At 42.1% G+C, this 19,159-nt stretch overlaps 1 protein-coding gene across 1 annotated transcript in view; it reads right to left on the reverse strand.

Annotated features, from left to right (window-relative positions):
- Nucleotides 1-3,338: 3,338 nt before the first annotated feature.
- Nucleotides 3,339-19,159, reverse strand: part of LOC126236989 (circadian clock-controlled protein daywake-like) — a 122,144-nt gene continuing 106,323 nt past the window's right edge. The window contains exons 4-6 of the mRNA XM_049946714.1: nt 15,387-15,520; nt 9,631-9,780; nt 3,339-4,405 (exon numbers count right to left, since the gene is read on the reverse strand). Coding sequence (XP_049802671.1) covers nt 4,251-4,405; nt 9,631-9,780; nt 15,387-15,520 — 439 coding nt within the window. The 3' untranslated portion in view covers nt 3,339-4,250. The remainder of the gene's footprint in view (nt 4,406-9,630; nt 9,781-15,386; nt 15,521-19,159) is intronic.

Raw genomic sequence — 19,159 nt, forward strand, 5'->3', positions numbered from 1 at the left:
CCTGTCTATGTCGCTAGAACCAGAGACAGTAACAGTCTACTGAGTTTCAGTGAAACCACGAGAAGCTGATCAATGATGGCCAGCCTGCTGCTTGCATGTTGACTCCAACAGCAAGATGCAACCAACCTGATGCATACCACAGCCTTCGTCTGCCATTGCTGTCTACTGTGTCATCGTGGATGAGAAGACTGGTGTGCAGCCTGCTCTCCTACACTACGGGTCATTGCGGATGATCTGCAAGCTACTACCTTCAGACTAACAGAGCATGGCGCATCTGCATAGCATCTTGGCCTACTCTTGAGCTTCTGCTGCAATCTTGGTCGATCCATGGTGGATGGCTAGGGCCTAGTGTTCACGACAACTGTGTTTCTGGACCACAGTCGATGGTCTCCAATTAAGGGTGTGGTGGGCTGTCTTCGAGAGCGCCGAGGTGGCAGCCGCACTGTGTCATTGCATACTGTCTCGGCGGGCGGCACATTCCTCGCCTCTCCATCACCAGCACAGCACGCGGCCATGGCTCTGACAAGAGGTAGCGACATCATGACTAGCTGACAAGGCGTCAGCATTTCTACGTGGCGCATGCGCTTTCTCCCGATGGTCGAGTGTATCTCTGAAGACATAACTGTAACACTGCATAATAAATAGATGTTATTACAGATACCGCTGTTCACTGACTTCTCTGGACGCGATGAGAGGAGCTCATCCACACTTTAAACTCGACCTCCTGTTCACACCACGACCCCAGCACAGGGGTCGCAACATTGGCGTCAGAGAGTGGTTTTCACGCCGAAACATTGTATCAGAATTGCTTGTCACCTCAAGACATCGGTGGCATTGAAGCTAAGTCTACATGTTGATCATCGTCTAGCAGTACCAGCAAAATGTGGTGTGACGAGCGAAATTTTTATTTGTTGACGACCTTTTAAGTGTATATGTGTGTCTGTTTTGGGCCGTGTCTAATTGCAGAGACGTCAGTAGCACCATTACCATATTATTTGTTAAATCAAAAGAGCCTGTATATTTGTCAAAGTTTAGAGCAAATGCTAGAGACACTTATTTGACACCAGTCACCACGTGCCATTCGCCATGTAATACTTGTTGAACATTTTGTTTAGACGCTAGTCAACAGCATGTACGAATTTTACAAACTGCATTACACTGTGCTGTCTGTGGTAATGATATTTATTCTGCTACCGTTTTCGGTCTTAAACCATCATCAACGGCAACCGTACAACATACAGTGTGGACAATGTGACAAACGATTTTTCTGTTTTGATCTTATTTCGTTTTGCTCTGTCACATTGTCGACTTTGTATGTTGTATGGCTACTGCTGAAGACGGCTTAAGACCGAAACCGGTAGCAGAATAAATATCATTATCACAGACGGCACAGTGTTTTGCATTTTGGCCATTTGGGAATGTGGCATAGTATCGTTCTGAGTCTCGTTGGGCGATGGTAGGCCGGAATGATTAGTGTATAACTGTTGTATACGTATTGGAAGTACAGTATTTACGTTTTTATTTCTTGTTTTTGTAAACGGAAATAGTAATGAGCCGTGCGTGGCTCGTGTTCCCGCCATCGTCTATTTTACACCCTGTTTTTAATGTACTTCCACCTCACTACGTTAATTCAAATTGCTGGTGTCACTGAGTTGCTGCTTTGGCTGACCGTCAGCGGCACTAGCAGCGCGTGTCAATATATACCCTCTCGTAGTATCTTTGCTCGACTGCTATTACTTCCCGGTCGTTGTCTGTCGTAAACCAGTTTGGGTCGCGAGTTCGGTCTGCCAGTCAGTTGGAACACGTCTGGAGCGCAGTCCAGACCTGGCAGTAGGGGAGTTGGGGAGCTTTCCTGTGAGCAACACCGAGTGTTTGTAGTGGTGAAATTGAGCCGCCGTGCGGTGCAATTAACTATGTTGGTTCACTACACTTCAAGTGCACCAGCAGAATTTTCTGTCTTGTGGCCGTTAGTGTTCTGAATGTTTTAGTTGGACCACTTCTTTCGCTTTGTGATAGATGGCGCTGTAATAGTCACAAACGTGGTAACACGTAACATTCCGCCACAGCGGACGGTATTAGCTGCGTGATACATTACCCGTTTAAAATGGACCGTTTACCAATGGCGGAACAAAAAATGGTTCAAATGGCTCTGAGCACTATGGGACTCAACTGCTGAGGTCATTAGTCCCCTAGAACTTAGAACTAGTTAAACCTAACTAACCTAAGGACATCACAAACATCCATGTCCGAGGCAGGATTCGAACCTGCGACCGTAGCGGTCTTGCGGTTCCAGACTGCAGCGCCTTTAACCGCACGGCCACTTCGGCCGGCTAATGGCGGAACAGGTCGATATCGTGTTGATGTATGGCCAACATCACATTTTTCGCTACTTTAGACCACAAAACTGTATAAACATGATCCATTTTGGAGAGATCTTTAATGTGGTCATTTAGACTGTATATTTTCCTAACGTGGAAGTATACGATAAGCATCAAATATGATGTGTTAGCTTCATAAACACTTAAATGAACATGGCAGTTTCTCGATTTTCTAGAAAAGCATGCTGTACCGCTCACACAAACCAATTTGGCACTCAGCACAGTGGATGACGGCAGTTTCCCATTTACAATGGCTCTTCTCAGCCAACACACAGAGTGTTAATTTGGTTTTTATGGACAGTATTACTATTAGTATCAGGGGTAGTAATGTCTATGGACAAGGTTCCACACAGAGGAAAGTTCGACCTCTCATTGTGGGCAAAAAAGTCGATCATTTGACCCAAGCAAAATAGCACTTGAAGAAACCAAAAAAGTCTGTATTATTTGTCAAACTCACCGGTACCAAATTCCTGTCACTTTCTGCTAATAATGCCAACTACTGCCAACACGCAGTGGAAAATATGTGACACTTTGATGAAGTGATGTACTGAATGCAAATTTGTATAGCATTAAAAAAGCAAGTGTATTATAATGCAAATAATAATACTCATGACTGTTTCATATGTAAACTGAAATACTGAAATGTTGGCGTATCACTATCCTAATGCTGGGGAACAACAAAGTAAAAAAGAATTTTAATGATCTGGAAGTAAACGTCTTATTTTATGCGTTTGTCTTCGTAGCACTTAGATTACAGTCGTGTGAAAACATGCTTATATAACCTGGACATATGGATAAAATGAAGACATACAAATGATTTTCCATCAGTCATCTTCAATTTTCTTTTTGTGTAAAGTTGTGATTGTCACTAGCTGCTCATCTTATTATTGGGTTAAAACTTTAAATTAAGGAACTATTTGCAGCAAAAGTTTTTCAATTAATAACACACAAAATGACGAAAGAAGATACGATAATATCTTTATTGTACTTTGTACGTATTTCATTAACAAAATTTCTTTCACTGCAGGCAACAATCCTGGCAGCTATATGAGCTTTCTCAGACATTTACAAAAAATAATTTGTATTGAAAGTTAGACATTACGATTTGGTCTGCAAGTGAAATATAAAACGAGTAACAGATCGCTTGCAAGTAATGGAGCAAACTTGATTTATCCTAGTACTGAGTCGTAAGGCACTTATAATGAGAAATCCTGAATATATACATATGAATGCGAACTCGAACGGCTTTCTTGATATTAAAATAATTACACAAATAGCATTTACTTACAAACTCTGTATATTTCTGTCCAAATGTCGATGTAGTAGCTTTTTTCATTACTTCCCTTTTTGTTGAGAACAAATATTTTACCAATTGTTACAAACAGAAAATAAGGCTTAATCTGATATGTACTTCCAAGATTAGCTAATCATTAACTTTGTAAGGTGGTACTACTAGATAACAACACTTTCCTTGAAACTATAGTTACGAGCTGACGACATTGTTCTTAGTGTCTAAAGAGTGTATGAGATATACCATGTTGACACATTTTACTAGGAGATACAAAGGAAGATTCTTGTAATTTGGATTTTTCCAAGCAGGATGTTGCAGTAGTGAACGAAGTTGAACTGTCCAACTTTTGATCGAGATCACATAAGCACTCCACCAGCAACGTCCGACAGCTTTGAGGGCGTTCCCTGGAGCCCACGACGCTGTATAGGAAGTCACAGCCTGGCAGCACTTGAGTTTCGCACTCGGCAACAGTCTCTGACATAGTGTTCGTGCAGTGAAGCACTTTGGACGCTTGGTCCTCGCCGAACGCCCCAAGTGCTAATGACGTCATCGAGCGAAGGCCCCTGCACTGCACTGGTTGGCTACTGGTCGCGTAGCCATACCCTGATAGGCACGCGCAGCAGCGCCACATTGAGGTACTCCTTGAAGTGCCTGCTGATGCTCTGCGCCGCCGCCGGCTTCATTTCCTTGATGATCTCATTGGCATTCTGGTTCAGGAACTGGTTCATCGCCTCCCCTGAGTGTAAAAAAAGCCGAAAATTTACCACCAACAACATACTGAAACAAACTAGAACATATGCTAGAGAAAGAAACAGTCATGTGGAATTGTTGTCTGGGAGACCCCAAGGTGTTGTTCAGCCACCTATCTCGAAAGGTTTTTTTTCCTCAGTATTATGGAAGGATAGATGCTACTCACCGTATAGCAGAGGTGCTGAGTCACAGATAGGCACAACAAAAAGACTGACACAAAATAAGCTTTTTGCCAACAAGGCCTTTGTCAACTGAAGCCACATGACGAGCAGCAGCAGCAGTGCATGATGGGAGAGGCAACTGGGTGTGGGTAAGAACGAGGTTGGGGTTGCGAGGGGGGGGGGGAGCAGGGTAGGGGTGGGGAACAGTGGAGTGCTGCTCGTATTGTGTAAGGAAAATGTGGAGAGTGGGTAGGGCAGCTAGGTGCAGTCGAGAGGTTAGGTTAGATGGCGAGCAGAGGAGCGGGGTGAGTGGTTGGGGGGGGGGGGGGGAGGTAGTGGAAAACGAGAGAAGTAAACAAAACAAACTGAGTGCATTCGTGGAACAGAGGGCTGTGTAGTGCTGGACTGTGAACAGGGAAGGGGCTAGATGGGTGACTATTGAAGGTTGAGGTCAGGAGAGTTACAGGAACGTAGGATATATTGCAGAGAGATTTCCCAAATGCGCAATTCAGAAAGCTGGTGTTGGCTGGAAGGATCCATATGGCACAGACTATGAAGCATTTATTGAAATGATATATGTCTTGTTTGGCGGCGTGTTCAGCAACAGTGTGGTCCAGTTGTTCCTTAGCTGCAGTTTGTCAGTGGCCGTTCATGTGAACAGACAGCTTGGTTGTGACACCCACATAGAATGCAGCACAGTGGTTGCCACTTTGCTTGTGTTTCACAGGTAGCCCTGCCTTTGATTGGATAGGTGATGTTTGTGATCGGACTGGAGTAGGTGGTGATGGGAGGATGAATGGGACAGGCCTTGCCTCTAACTCTTATTACAGGGATATGAACCATGAGGTAAGAGGCTGCGAGCAGGGGTTGTGTAGGGATGGACGAGTATGTTGTGTAGCTCTGGTGGATGGCAGAATACCAGTGTGTGAAGGGTGGGAAGTATAGTGGGTAAGACATTTCTCATCTCAGGGCAAGACGAGAGGTAGTCGAAACCCTGGCAGAGAATTTAATTTCATAATGTTGTAACATTCCATCCAGGATTTTCCATTGTTTTGCTTTTCTTCCTCTGTGGATAATGGTCCCTTTCTACGCGACATATAGGAATTGTACCTGATGTTTATGAGTGTAAATGTCTGTCAGGGGTACCTATGTAAAACTGTGTCACGTTCATAGTGTACGATGAAAAAAAAGGGGGGAGAAGGTGAAACCCAGCATCGGCACATGTCCTACGCCTCTCGAGTAGCGCCAAGGGGACCACCCGTCTTGTCCTCCCCGTCCAATGGACAGGTCATCATCAACAGTCACAAGCCCTCACTTCATCAGACATTGCGGAGAGTTTTGGATGTTGATCCACGACGTTTGCCAAATTTGACGATTAGGAGCTACTCACCCACCTTCCTGTTTTTGAAATTTTTTTTCACCACGTTTCCAACTAACTACCTGCAAGTCGAGCACCACTTCACAGGCGTGTGTAAGCGACCGCTACGGAGGCGGGTTGCTGGAGAAATAAAAAGGATATTTATATGTCCGTGCTTTACACCATAATTATGGACTCAGGCTGTAAGAGAAGTTGAATAACATCGCAAAGAGTAACAAAAACTTCGAAGGTAGCTTCCCACGAGTGCGTGCTCATAAATAATGCCTCCGATTTTTTTATGTGAAAACTCTTGAAGCCTACTGAATAAACAAAAAGTTATTAACATTCTACGTCTTTATTCTTCATGTCTACACAATCATTCCTCCTAAATAGTCATCTTGACGACGAACACATTTTTCCTAACTAAAGACCAGTTTCTTCTTATTAGAAATAAAAATACAAGAGAAGGATCGGTTAATGGGACCAAAAAGTATGTTAAATATTTGTATAATAACGCCATTGATTGCCAAGTTTTAGCTGGAAAAATGCGAATTTTGATTCCGTGTGTAAATGTGATTAATTCCGGTACTATTTTACCTTTTGAGTTTCAAAGAAAATAATTCCCAACTATTTCTGCATTTGCAATTACCATTCATATGTCACAGGGATAAGCAACCAAAAAAGGTGGTACCTTACTAAGGCAACCAGTTTTTATGCGTGGTCAGTTATATGTTGCAGAAAGTAGAGTTCGATCCTTCATGGATTAAAATTATATATTAAAATGCTTTAAGAGTTTAACACATAAAAAATTCGAAGGCATTACTTTTCAGCACACTTTCGTGGAATGTTACGTTCGAAATTTTTGTTACTCTTTGTGATATGATTTAACTTCCCCTACAGCTTCAATCAACAATTATGACGTAAAGTACCGATACACAAACGATCTTTTTTGCCCCAGCAACCCGTTTCCGCAGGAGTCGCTTACCCACGCCTTTGAGGTGGCACTCGACTTGCAGCTAGCCAATACGAAACTTGGTGGGGGAAAAAATTGGCACCACCAATAAACAGTAGGAAAGGGGCTGAAAAGTTCCTGATCATCAAACTTTGCGCCAACGTCGTGGATCAACATCCAAAATACCCGCCGTGTCTCATGAGGTGAGGGCTTGTGACAATGTTACTGGTGATCCGTCCATCGGATGGGGACGTTAAGCCCGTTGGTCCCCTTCGCGCTATTCTCCATGTTCTTGTCATCGTACTGTACGAACATGACGTAGCGAACAGGATTATTTAGCGAGTGTTGAAAGGATATATACGAAAAATATAATTTGTACTGAAGTATTGTACCGTTAAATTGAAAAATAAAGTAATCATTTCTCTAATTTGTGTCTTTAACTTTCTGATTCCTCTTCTCCCTTTCTTACTCTTTTCCTCGTAGCGTTCACGTAAGTACTAAAATCTGGTTAGTGTTCAAGTTAGAACTAAGTATAGACGTGCGAATAAAATTCCAATTAGTTATATAAAAATTTGACTTCCGCTACTTTGTTGTTGTTGTGGTCTTCAGTCCAGACACTGGTTTGATGCAGCTCTCCATGCTACTCTATCCTGTGCAAGCTTCTTAATCTCCGAGTAACTACTGCAACTTATATCCTTCTGAATCTGCTTAGTGTATTCATTCCTTGGTCTCCCTCTACGATTTTTACCCTCTGCACTTCCCTCCAATGCTAAATTGATGATCCCTTGATGCCTCAGAACGTGTCCCAATAACCGATCCCTTCTTCTAGTCAAGTTGTGCCACAAATTCCTCTTCTCCCAAATTCTATTCAGTACCTCCTCATTAGTTAGGTGATTGACAGATGAGTACGCAGCCGAGAAAGGATATTTCTCCACTAACTATGACAAGGTACCAATATCAAGTAGTCTGAAGAGGGTCCTGCACTATCCAATAACGTAGAAAAATTGAGAAGTGTGAGAGCTCAATAAAGAATCCTCAGTAACGATAGCACAAAGGTGCTGAAACATGTTAACATTTATTTGGATAACAGGCGGAAATGATATCACTTAAGAAGGCACATTATCTAGGTAAACACAATAACAATACTGAACGACAGAGACGGCTGTTACCTACAGCACTGCATTTAAAAAAAACTGAATGGCAGTAAGAGCGAATTTTTTTGATTAAAATTATTTAATTCTACAAAAAAACAAGTTCCTATATTATCAGAAGAGCTATAATGTAATGCAGCAGGATAAAGAAACCTGTCGACGCTAGTCAACAGTAACCAAACGTAGCTGGGTCTTAAGAACAAAAAAATGCAGTGTCTCACAAGGACTTCCATTTATAATATATTTAGTGATCTGCCTCGATCTTAGCACGGCCTCGCGTCAGCACTACGGGGACACGTTGTTTTTGTCATTCGAAGCTTCTGACACAGCGGACACCACTTCTACTTTATCAGAGTTTCTGATATCGGCTGAGCTGTTTCTGAGAACACTGTTTCAGAGAAATCGGCTTTAGTGAGTGGGTTGTCTGTGTTGACAAACAATGGTTAGTATAATTAAAGCGACGACCGTTACGTAACTGATAACGATGGTCACGTCGGATATGACTATTTCGATGGGGACCTACGATGTTTCTGCTGACTGCAGTTGCAACAAAACTCGCAGCACGACAGTGAACCACAGTATAGAACAGCGGAACTCCAAGTCAACTATGTTACCTGAAACAGGCAATATGTTTTCGCGACCAAGCTCTAACTACGTAGGCTACGGAAAATGCAGTGTCGCCCAGGCTAAAAGTCTTTCTATGGACACTGTTTACTAATTCGTTAACCTGATTGGGCCTTGCATACGCTTACGTAGAAGGAGGAAAGTATGTAAGACGTCAGTTCCAGGGCAGACATGTTACAAACGAAATTCTCTCTCACAGTGACAGGGATAACCTACTTCGAAATAAGGGAACGAAATGGTGAAGGTGTAGCCCATGAGGCGAATTTTTCCGTACTGTTTTGTACACAGAATTACTAATTACACAGATCTAATTGGATGGGAAACAGGGTAAACTAAATGTTAAGGAATGATCAATGTCTTATTTTAAAAACAGAGTTCTCTCAAACAAACATTAAAGTAACTTTACATAAGTGGCACAAGTAAACCTTACTTATAGAATGAACTGTTAATCGCTCTGGACTAGCTCATATCTCATCAGTGAATTGCTCAAGGATACAGTAACATTTCGTGCAGTATACTAATTCATACGTTCATTCATCGTGTTGTATAGAATCTATCACGGAGGAGAAGCGTCAAGGATGGGAGTGAGTGAAAATAGAACTTAATAACAGAAGCCATCTGCCTAAAGCAACACCTGTAGGCTGAATCAACAATGAACTGTTATTAATCTGCTATAAACTAATTGTGCTTAGAAAGGTCATAAATGAAAATAATGCAATTAATAAAAAATGTTTTTCTTTAAAAGACGAGCTGCTTTCTCTTTGTTTGTCTCAGAAGTTTACAAGAACTTATCTGAATACTTTGTAAATGCTCATTAGTAACTAATTACAGAAAAATTAGGTTTTCGTGAACAACTTATATATTTTTCATGTTACTTGATTTATAACATGCATATCTGCCCGCCACACCTGACCTATGAAAACAAAATCGTGTTAAAAATTTGGTAGTTTTCTCCATGATGCTTACCGAGAACATTGCCAGTGTTGAGGAAATCCTTGACACGAAATCTACTCTTTGACAAGTTGAAGTCAACGAGCAGCTTGTCTATGCGCATGAATTTCTCCCCGTCGGTGGTAACCTCTTTGCCAAACACCCTCACAACTGCTGCAATGTCGTCTGAAAATAAAGTGTTTTTCATTAGCTTCATTTCCAACAGCATAAAAAATGCAGAAACTACCGTATGCTAAATTTTTAAGTGATTAATGCTCAGTGAAGCGGTTTACACAGCAAGAAGTCAGAGATTATATGATTTAATTTTTAGAAACGCTTGCTTTTTCTGATGAATATTGACGACGTTTGGTAACCAATCAAATGTTTCCTGGGACGTTAGCTATTGGAATGCTTCGATGCTGACCTCCATTTCTGCTACTCTGTGCTAATGTCTTCTTTTCTAAGGACCTATGATTACCAACTTTCTCGATAAGGTGTGCTACACAATCTAATCTTTGTCTGTTGTTGCTTTGTGATCAAGGCTCCACCTTTCCTCTCTCATTCTGATACTGATACAAGCCACTGTACCCCGACACTACTTTTCGATAAGCTATCGGGTAGCAAGATGGCAGAGACAGGCTTAGATTTCACTTAAACTAAGCTTTACGGTGGTACCGGGTACGCGTAGTACTTGACTGTTCATGATAAGTGATAATTCTCGAGTTAACCGATGCGTATCGCCATAAATTTAACTGTTCATAGGAACATCAGCACAATCCCGTGGTGCACCTTAACATGTCGAATCATTCATTTCAAAGTGGCCAACCTTAGAAACCATAGCGCCACTAAGACTTTCTTACCGTAGGGAGCGTCATTGTTCCCGAGTCGCTTCCACTGACTCTATCAAAACACTGAAACGAAAGAGAAAAATATAACAGATGTCTTCGTTTCCTCCAGGTGACTCTGCATGTCTCTTAGCTCACAAATAACATAGAATCTCTTAGAATCTGCAACATTTACACTGCCTATAAACATTACCTAAGCAAACTACAGTGTTAGTGACGAATGCTGTCTCCATCATCATCATGTCCTATGCGTATTACGCTTAGCCTATTACCCCTCCTTGCAAAGATTAGTCGAAGTGCTGCTATCTGGTTTTACGTCTCCTTATGTTTCTTAGTCCTGTTGATTTGCGTTATGATTTACAATAGTCTGTCGTCCTACATCCTACCGACGTGCTGTTTCCATTTCATTCTATATTCTTCTATTATTTTCATTTAGAGATATTAATCCTATTTCTCTTCCCTGTACCCGCACCACTTGGTCTATTTTATCCTTTTGTTTTTTGAATTGGAAAACGATGCAATTAATCATCTCATTTGTATAGTGTCTAATTTATTGAAAGTATAATGTGATAAATTAAATTGGGTGTTTTGATTCTGGGGGTAGAAACGAAAAAGTTTTGCGGCTATCGAACAAGCGAACATACTAGGCATAGCTGTCCGTGCGAGGAACACTATTCATTTAAATTCACTTTATTACACTGGTATGATTGTCTTTGTGCTTTACTGACTGTCACACTGTAATGTTAGAGGAAACTGGAGTCCTGTAAAGCAGAATCGTTAGTTGAAATGAGTGGAAACCATAGTAAGAATACTAACTTGCCATTTATGTGCGTTTATGGGGAAGGAAATCGGCCGTGCCCTTTCAAAGGAACCATCCCGGCATTTGCCTGAAACGATTTAGGGAAATCACGGAAAACCTAAATCAGGATGGCTGGAGACGGGATTGAACCGTCGTCCTCCCGAATGCGAGTCCAGTGTGCTAACGAACGACTTCCGGAAGTCAAGAAAAATAGCATCTACCTGGGAGCCTGTATCTAATATTTTCTGGGTCTCATGAACAAATAAAGCGAGTTTGGTCTCACACGATCGCTGTTTCCGGAATCCATGTTGATTCCTACATAGTAGATTCTGGGTTTCCAAAAACGACATGATACTCGAGCAAAAAACATGTTCTAAAATTCTACAACAGATCGACGTCAGAGATATAGGTCTATAGTTTTGCGCATCTGCTCGACGACCCTTCTTGAAGACTGAGACTACCTGTGCTCTTTTCCAATCATTTGGAACCCTCCGTTCCTCTAGAGACTTGCGGTACACGGCTGTTAGAAGGGAGGCAAGTTCTTTCGCGTACTCTGTGTAGAATCGAATTGGTATCCCGTCAGGTCCAGTGGACTTTCCTCTGTTGAGTGATTCCAGTTGCTTTTCTATTCCTTATTTCCTATTCCTTATTTCGATGTCAGACATTTTTTCGTTTGTGCGAGGATTTAGAGAAGGAACTGCAGTGCGGTCTTCCTCTGTGAAACAGCTTTGGAAAAAGGTGTTTAGTATTTCAGCTTTACGCGTGTCATCTTCTGTTTCAATGCCATCATCATCCCGGAGTGTCTGGATATGCTGTTTCGAGCCACTTACTGATTTAACGTAACACCAGAACTTCCTAGGATTTTCTGTCAAGTCGGTGCATAGAATTTTACTTTCGAATTCACTGAACGCTTCACGCATAGCCCTCCTTACGCTAACTTTGACATCGTTTAGCTTCTGTTTGTCTGAGAGGTTTTGGCTGCGTTTGAACTTGGAGTGAAGCTCTCTGCTTTCGCAGTATTTTCCTAACTTTGTTGTTGTACCACGGTGGGTTTTTCCCGTCCCTCACAGTTTTACCCGGCACGCTGATTTCGTTTTCGATCTTATTTTGTGTATCCTGCTACATGTCTTAGAAACATCACTCCATACTCTGTTATCGACTCCATTTTTCTTGTTATTTAGGTTTCTATTTCAAACATTAAAACTGGGAGAAACGGTGTTTTGTAAAATTTCAGAAGGTTCTCTTTTCTTACTTTCCCCTCTTTCTCCCTGTATCTATCTGACTTCAGTTTTAATATCTCAATCATATACTTGTGATTTCAGTTTCACAGAACGCTTCACGCGTAGCCCTCCTTACGCTAACTATAATATCATGGATAAAATTACTGCTGTTTCAAGCTCAAATCTGTCCCGTCGTTCGTCCATTTCGATCACTGTAGCTAGCAATCAAGTCTATGGGGCAGAAGCAGCCTCGTGAGAAACCTGAACACTAGCAGATGATTACAACTAAAGTGTAGATACTCAGGGGGTAAAGTATGGGTTGCAATTATCGTATGACAACTAAACTTGATAGATATGCTACTGCGTCAACGTGGAACCGATTTAAGCCGAAAAAAACGACAATTACAATAGTGACCACTAGATACCAGTCTGGTGTTGTACACCGTATGACATCCACGCTGTCATCTGAGAAGCCGTAGTGTGAGGGAAGAGTATGGCTATCGAGAAGAGAGAGACAATGCGCTGCTAGTGAAACTGTTTTACATGAACTGCAGCGACAACAACATTGCGCTGAGAGAATCTCACCGAGCGAAGTGTCTGAGGAGAAGCCCGAAGTCAGTAAATGGTTTAAAGAAGATGATAATGAAATTGGAAAACAGGGGTGAGCTTGGTGTGACACCTTTAAGAGGAAGGCGTCTTATCCAAAAATGGTTCAAATGGCTCTGAGCACTATGGGACTCAACTGCTGAGGTCATGAGTCCCCTAGAACTTAGAACTACTTAAACCTAACTAACCGAAGGACATCACACACATCCATGCCCGAGGCAGGATTCGAACCTGCGACCGTAGCGGTCGCGCGGTTCCGGACTGTAGCGCCTAGAACCGCTCGGCCACTCCGGCCGGCGCGTCTTATCCCGGTGGCAGTTATTGACGAGATGGTTGTTGCTGTAACTGACCACGCAGCACGTGCCCCAGGCAATGCTAGTGCTCGTGCAGTGTCACGTGAATTTTCCACCCTAAGGTCAACGGTGCGGAAAGTTTTGTGGTCTATTTTCCACTGGTACCGGCACAGGAGCCAGACGGAGCAGCAACTGGAACCTCGTGATCCGCAGTAACGTTCTCACTTTGCTCTTCGGTTTCTGGCACGGATGGCAGTTGATGACATGTGGCTGGCAATATTCTATGGAGTGACGAGACACATTTTACAGCACAGGTTGCAGTGAATACACAGAACTGCCGAAATGAGGTACTGTTAAAACGTATGTTGTGCACGAAGAACTATTGCACTCACCGTGTGTGGTTCTGTAATGCGGATTCACAAGCACCTTTATTCTCGATCCATTCTTCTTTGAAGAGAACGTACCTAGAGAACCTGTCTGGTACAATTCCTGCTTTCGAAGAGCGCAGTTGTGTGGAAGCCACTCTTTTCATGCAAGATGTCGCTTGCTCAGTGAAATATCTGCTTAATGCAACCATCCACGAACGTGTTATTTGCAGAGATTTTCCAAATGAACGGCCTGCAAGATCACCTGATCTGAATCCACGTGACTTTTGACTCTGGGTACATCTAAAAACACCCTCACTATGAACACGGTCGGTCTATACCTGATCTCGAGGCCAGTAAACAGGAAAACGTTGCTCAGATTCCACCGGAACTGATGCCAGAAACAGTCGATTACGTCGTTTTACGGATGCAGCATCCCGTCGACGTCTCCGACGATCATACTGAACAAATTGTGTAAACGACGGTTAATTATAAAATCAGCATTATGCCTTTCTCACTTGAATGTTTATTTGACATTACAATAGTGCAGCAATAGTCACAGTATATAAAATTTTTCTTAAAAAAAGGGTTACATTATCGGTTTCAACAAATTACGTTGTCATTTTCAAATGTACAACATCAGTTGGAGAATGTATAATGGGAATTACGACCATACATCAAACAACAATTACGAGAAATAATGAGACCGAGGCGACTGATGTTTTACATTTGAGAGTGACGACGTAGTTCGTTGAAACCGGTAATGTAACCCCTTTTTTCTTTTAGAAAAAATTTATGTACTGTGACTACGGCTGCACTATTGTAGTGTCAAACATTCAAGTTGTGTTATGGTCACACTACTTACGACAATTATGTCGAAATATAGAACTTTTGTCACTTGTTTCACCGTTTCTGCTCACATCGCGTTCCTAATCCATTACATGTGGAAGAATTTCTACACGTGTTTTTGCATTCACAGCGTCACTTACACCTAGTGGCCAAAATTGGAAGTAATTTTTCTTTCAGCATAAATCGGTTCCACATTTACACATCAGAATATCTACCAAGATTCAGTTCCGTACGATAATTACAGCCCAAACTGGACCTCTGTCGGTAGCTGCACTTTGATTATAACCATCATCAATGATCAGTCTAGCTTCCTTTCAGGCAGATGTCGTGGTCATTAATTTTTACGTTTATAGCAGTAGTGATGAAGATTTTTTTTTTCGAACGAAGCTGTCTTGATCACTTAATATATGTGTAGTTATTCGACGTTTCGGAGGCCATCATCAGATCCACTAGAAATTATCACTTGTAAAACAGTGCCAGCTGTCATAAAATCTGTGCTTGACAAGCAACACTGATGGACTTTGTTTTACGAGGTCTACGTTCTAGTTGATGCGAAGATGGCAATCGAAATTAACGTAAGTATATTAAGCGGCGCAGACGACTTTGTTCTCAAAAATCCACAATGTTCGCAGACTCACTTAGAGAAATTGGTTCAGTTATGAGTAAGAAGATAAGTGATAAGTATAGGATTTTTGCTTACCTCGTGCGGCAGGTGAATAGAGAAGTTAGGAGGACATGCGTTTAGTACACAGCGGGTGCGCCCGCCACCGCTTGTGTTACCTGTGAGAGGGCAGGCGCGGCCGTGGAGTACTCACAGAAGCCGGCCCAGAACTCGCCGCGGCTGCGCACGGGGAACAGCAGGATGTTGCCCGACACGTCGTACCGGCCCGTCGTCTCTATGCTGGGCAGCCGCAGGCCCACATCGATGCGGTACGTCGTCATGTCGGCCCTGCTCCACACACACACCACACACAGAGTTAAGCACCAACCTAGCGCTAGTGCCTAATAAAACAGTGCTGCCTGGGCCCAAGCTATAACGAAAAGATGTCGCAGTTGTTCAGGGATAGTTTGCTGCAACGGACCTGTGACCTCCGGTGGATCGGGGCGCAATAGATTTTTGTAGCTGGGACTCAGGGTCATGCGAAAACTTTTAAAAGACATAATGGGCATCATGAAATACCTCGAAGAGAACGGTCTATTGACACACAGTCAACATGGGTTTAGAAAACATCGTTATTGTGAAACAGAACTTGCCTTTACACACGCGAAGTGTTGAGTGCTATCGACTAGGGATTTCTAGATTTACAGAAGGCTTTCGACACTGTACCACAAAAGTGGCTTGTAGTGAAATTGCATTCTTACGGAATATCGTCTCACTTATGTGACTGGATTCGTGATTTCCTGTCAGAATGATTAAAAAAAAATTGTTCAAATGGCGTTGAGCACTATGGGACTTCACATCTGAGGTCATCGCTCCCCTAGACTTGGAACTACTTAAACCTAACTAACCTAAGGACATCACGTACATCCATGCCCGAGGGAGGATTCGAACCTGCGACCGTAGCAGCAGCTAGGTTCCGGACTGAAGCGCCGAGAATCGCTCGTCCACAACGGCCGACTTTCCTGTCAGAGGGATCACAGTTAGTAGTAACTAACGAAAAGCCAGCGAGTAAAACAGAAGTGATTTCTGCCGTTTCCCAAGGTAGTGCTATATGCCCTCTGCTGCTCCTTATTTATATAAACGATTTAGGAGACAATCTCGGAATCCATCTTAAGTAGTTTGCAGATGATGCTGTTGTTTATCGTGTGGAAAGTCATCAGAAGATCAAAACAATTTGCAAAACGATTTAGGAAAGATATCTGTATGACGCGAAAATTGGCAGTTGATTCTAAATGGTGAAAACTGTGAGGTCATCTACACGAGTGCTAAAAGGAATCCGTTAAACTTCTGTTACGCGATAAATCAGTCAAATCTAAAGGCCCTAGATTCAACTAAACACCTGAGAATTACAGTTACTATATACTTATATTGGAAAGGACACATAGAAAATGCTGTGGGGAATGCAAACCAAAGACTGCATTTTATTGGCAGAACACTTAGAAAATGTAACAGATCTGCTAAAGAAACTGCCTACACTACGCTTGTCCATCCTCTTCTCGAGTACTGCTGCACGGTCTGCGATCCTTACCAGATAGGATTAACGGAGTACATCGAGAAAGTTGAAAGGATAGCAGCACGGAAAATAGAGGAGAGAGTGTCACTGAAACGATACAGGATTTGGGGTAGTCATCATTAAAACAAAGGCGCTTTTCGTTGTGGCGGAATCTTCTCACGAAATTTCAGTCACCAACTTTCTCCTCCGAATTTGACGCCGACGCCGACTTACGTAGGGAGAAACGATCATCATAACAAAATAAGGGAAATCAGAGCTCACACGTAAAGATGCAGGTTTTCGTTTCTAACACGCTCTGTCCGAGACTGGAATAACAGAGAATTATTGTGAAGGTGGTTCGATGAACACTTTGTCAGGTACTTAATTGTGATTTGAAAAGTACCCATATAGATGTAGGTGTAGATGACAGCTGTTGAGTGTAAAAATCAGTTTCTTCATCAAGTCTACTGTTAGAATTTCGTCTCGTGGCCATTACCAAGTGCAGTACTTCACTACACGTCAAAAGATTTTTTTAAAGTTTTGGCCTGTGCTGGATCACAACTACTCGACTTGATAATGACATTGCAACAGCGGATTTTATAAGCATAAAGTTTTTACAGTACGTGATGACTATGCTGCCCTTTTAAAATCCGTTAACAGTAACAATGTAATCATGATTTATTCCAGTTTTTATTCCTATTACGTTTCTGTTAAAATGCCTTCAGAGCAGTGGAAATGCTTGTAATACGCAACCACCAAAACGTATTGCTGAAAATATGCAGTAATACAACAACCATGAGACAAAAGACGTACACTTTCATCACTGTGAGTTCAATCTGTTCTGTCAGAGTCCAGTACAGTAGGTAACAAATGCTGAACTGCTCCCTCACACGTATTGTTCAAAATTTTGCCCCCCCCCTTCATGATCACGCCAGAGTGTACGGCGAATTTTAACGTACAAATAACACAAGCGGAACAACAAATCAGAGAAAAAACTGAGCAGTACTGAATGCAAGCTTGAGAATGAAAAGTAAATTAGGCATTTCTCTTTTCAATAGTAGGTGTATGAATAGACGTGACAGGTTCGTTTCCAAATAAGATACATAAAGACTACCGTCGATGTTTACAGTGTGTGCATATAATTTCTATGCAATTTTTCGATTCAATATAGAAATAAAGGTAAATAGAGGTAATAAATCAAATGATATGCAATTACTCTGCAATGAGCCACCTCATACCACAGGTCTCTAATACCAAAATACTCAGACAGTATACCCGAATAAACTCCGAAACTTTGTCAGCGGAGTTCCAGTTCATCCTTCATATAAAGGAAGGCGTGAGCGGCCGAAAATTCTTCTTAGTTGCCGGCCGGTGTGTCCGACCGGTTCTAGGCGCTACAGTCTGGAACCGCGCGACCGCTACGGTCGCAGGTTCGAATCCTGCCTCGGGCATGGATGTGTGTGCTGTCCTTAGGTTAGTTAGGTTTAAGTAATTCTAAGTTCTAGGGGACTGATGACCTCAGAAGTTAAGTCCCATAGTGCTCAGAGCCATTTGAACCATTTTTTCTTCTTAGTTTGTGACCCCTTCATGACGTAAAAAGAAGATCTACGTCTCGTTTAATGTAGCTGTCAGCCTTTATAAAGTTCACATTATGCTTGTGTGTTTTAAAAAAATTAAAAACTGTCTTATGAAGAAGATAAAAGTTATCTCGCTGTAGACCCAGACGAAGACCATTGCTTTCGTGGTCTAAACGCCAGTGACTGCTATTTCTTACATGACGTGGTTTTACATATAGAAAACGTTTGGTGTAACTACCTTCGAGGACGAAATGTTACCCACTCACTATTTTAAGACCACTGTCATTGGCACCTGCTACCGGCAAACTATTGATGTAGTTGCTTGCAGCAGTATCCAAACAACCTGCTTTTACTTCATCACATGAATACATAATCAGAAGAATTTTCTTGGATGGATAGGGGCCAGTTTCTCTCGGAACTTGCTACGACGATTACTGATGAACAATGCGTGCAAGGATTAAAGAGAAATTTAGAATCTGTGCTTTAGACACTTTACGCTCCCTCACATCGATACACATTGTTTAGCAAGCCTTCTCATTCAGAGCCATTAATAAAGAAAAGAAAACGTTCAAATATTTTATGGAATGATTTGTCTAAAAGTAAGAAATAAGATAGATTACAGGAACATCTGACACGCTTTTGAATGATGCTGGAAATCATGTACAGCAATATTATCCCCACTGGTAAAAAATTTACCGCTTAACTTCACATAGCAACAGTATCTCAAAGCCACACAACAGCAGAATTCACGGCTTACAGAATCCACTAGACAAATATCCTCTAGCATTCATTAAAATTCTCACTTGGATGGGTGACCATCCGGGCCGCCATGCGCTGTTTCCATTTTTCGGGGTGCAC

The sequence above is a fragment of the Schistocerca nitens genome, chromosome 2, assembly GCF_023898315.1.
Source record: "Schistocerca nitens isolate TAMUIC-IGC-003100 chromosome 2, iqSchNite1.1, whole genome shotgun sequence".
NCBI lineage: Eukaryota > Metazoa > Arthropoda > Insecta > Orthoptera > Acrididae > Schistocerca > Schistocerca nitens.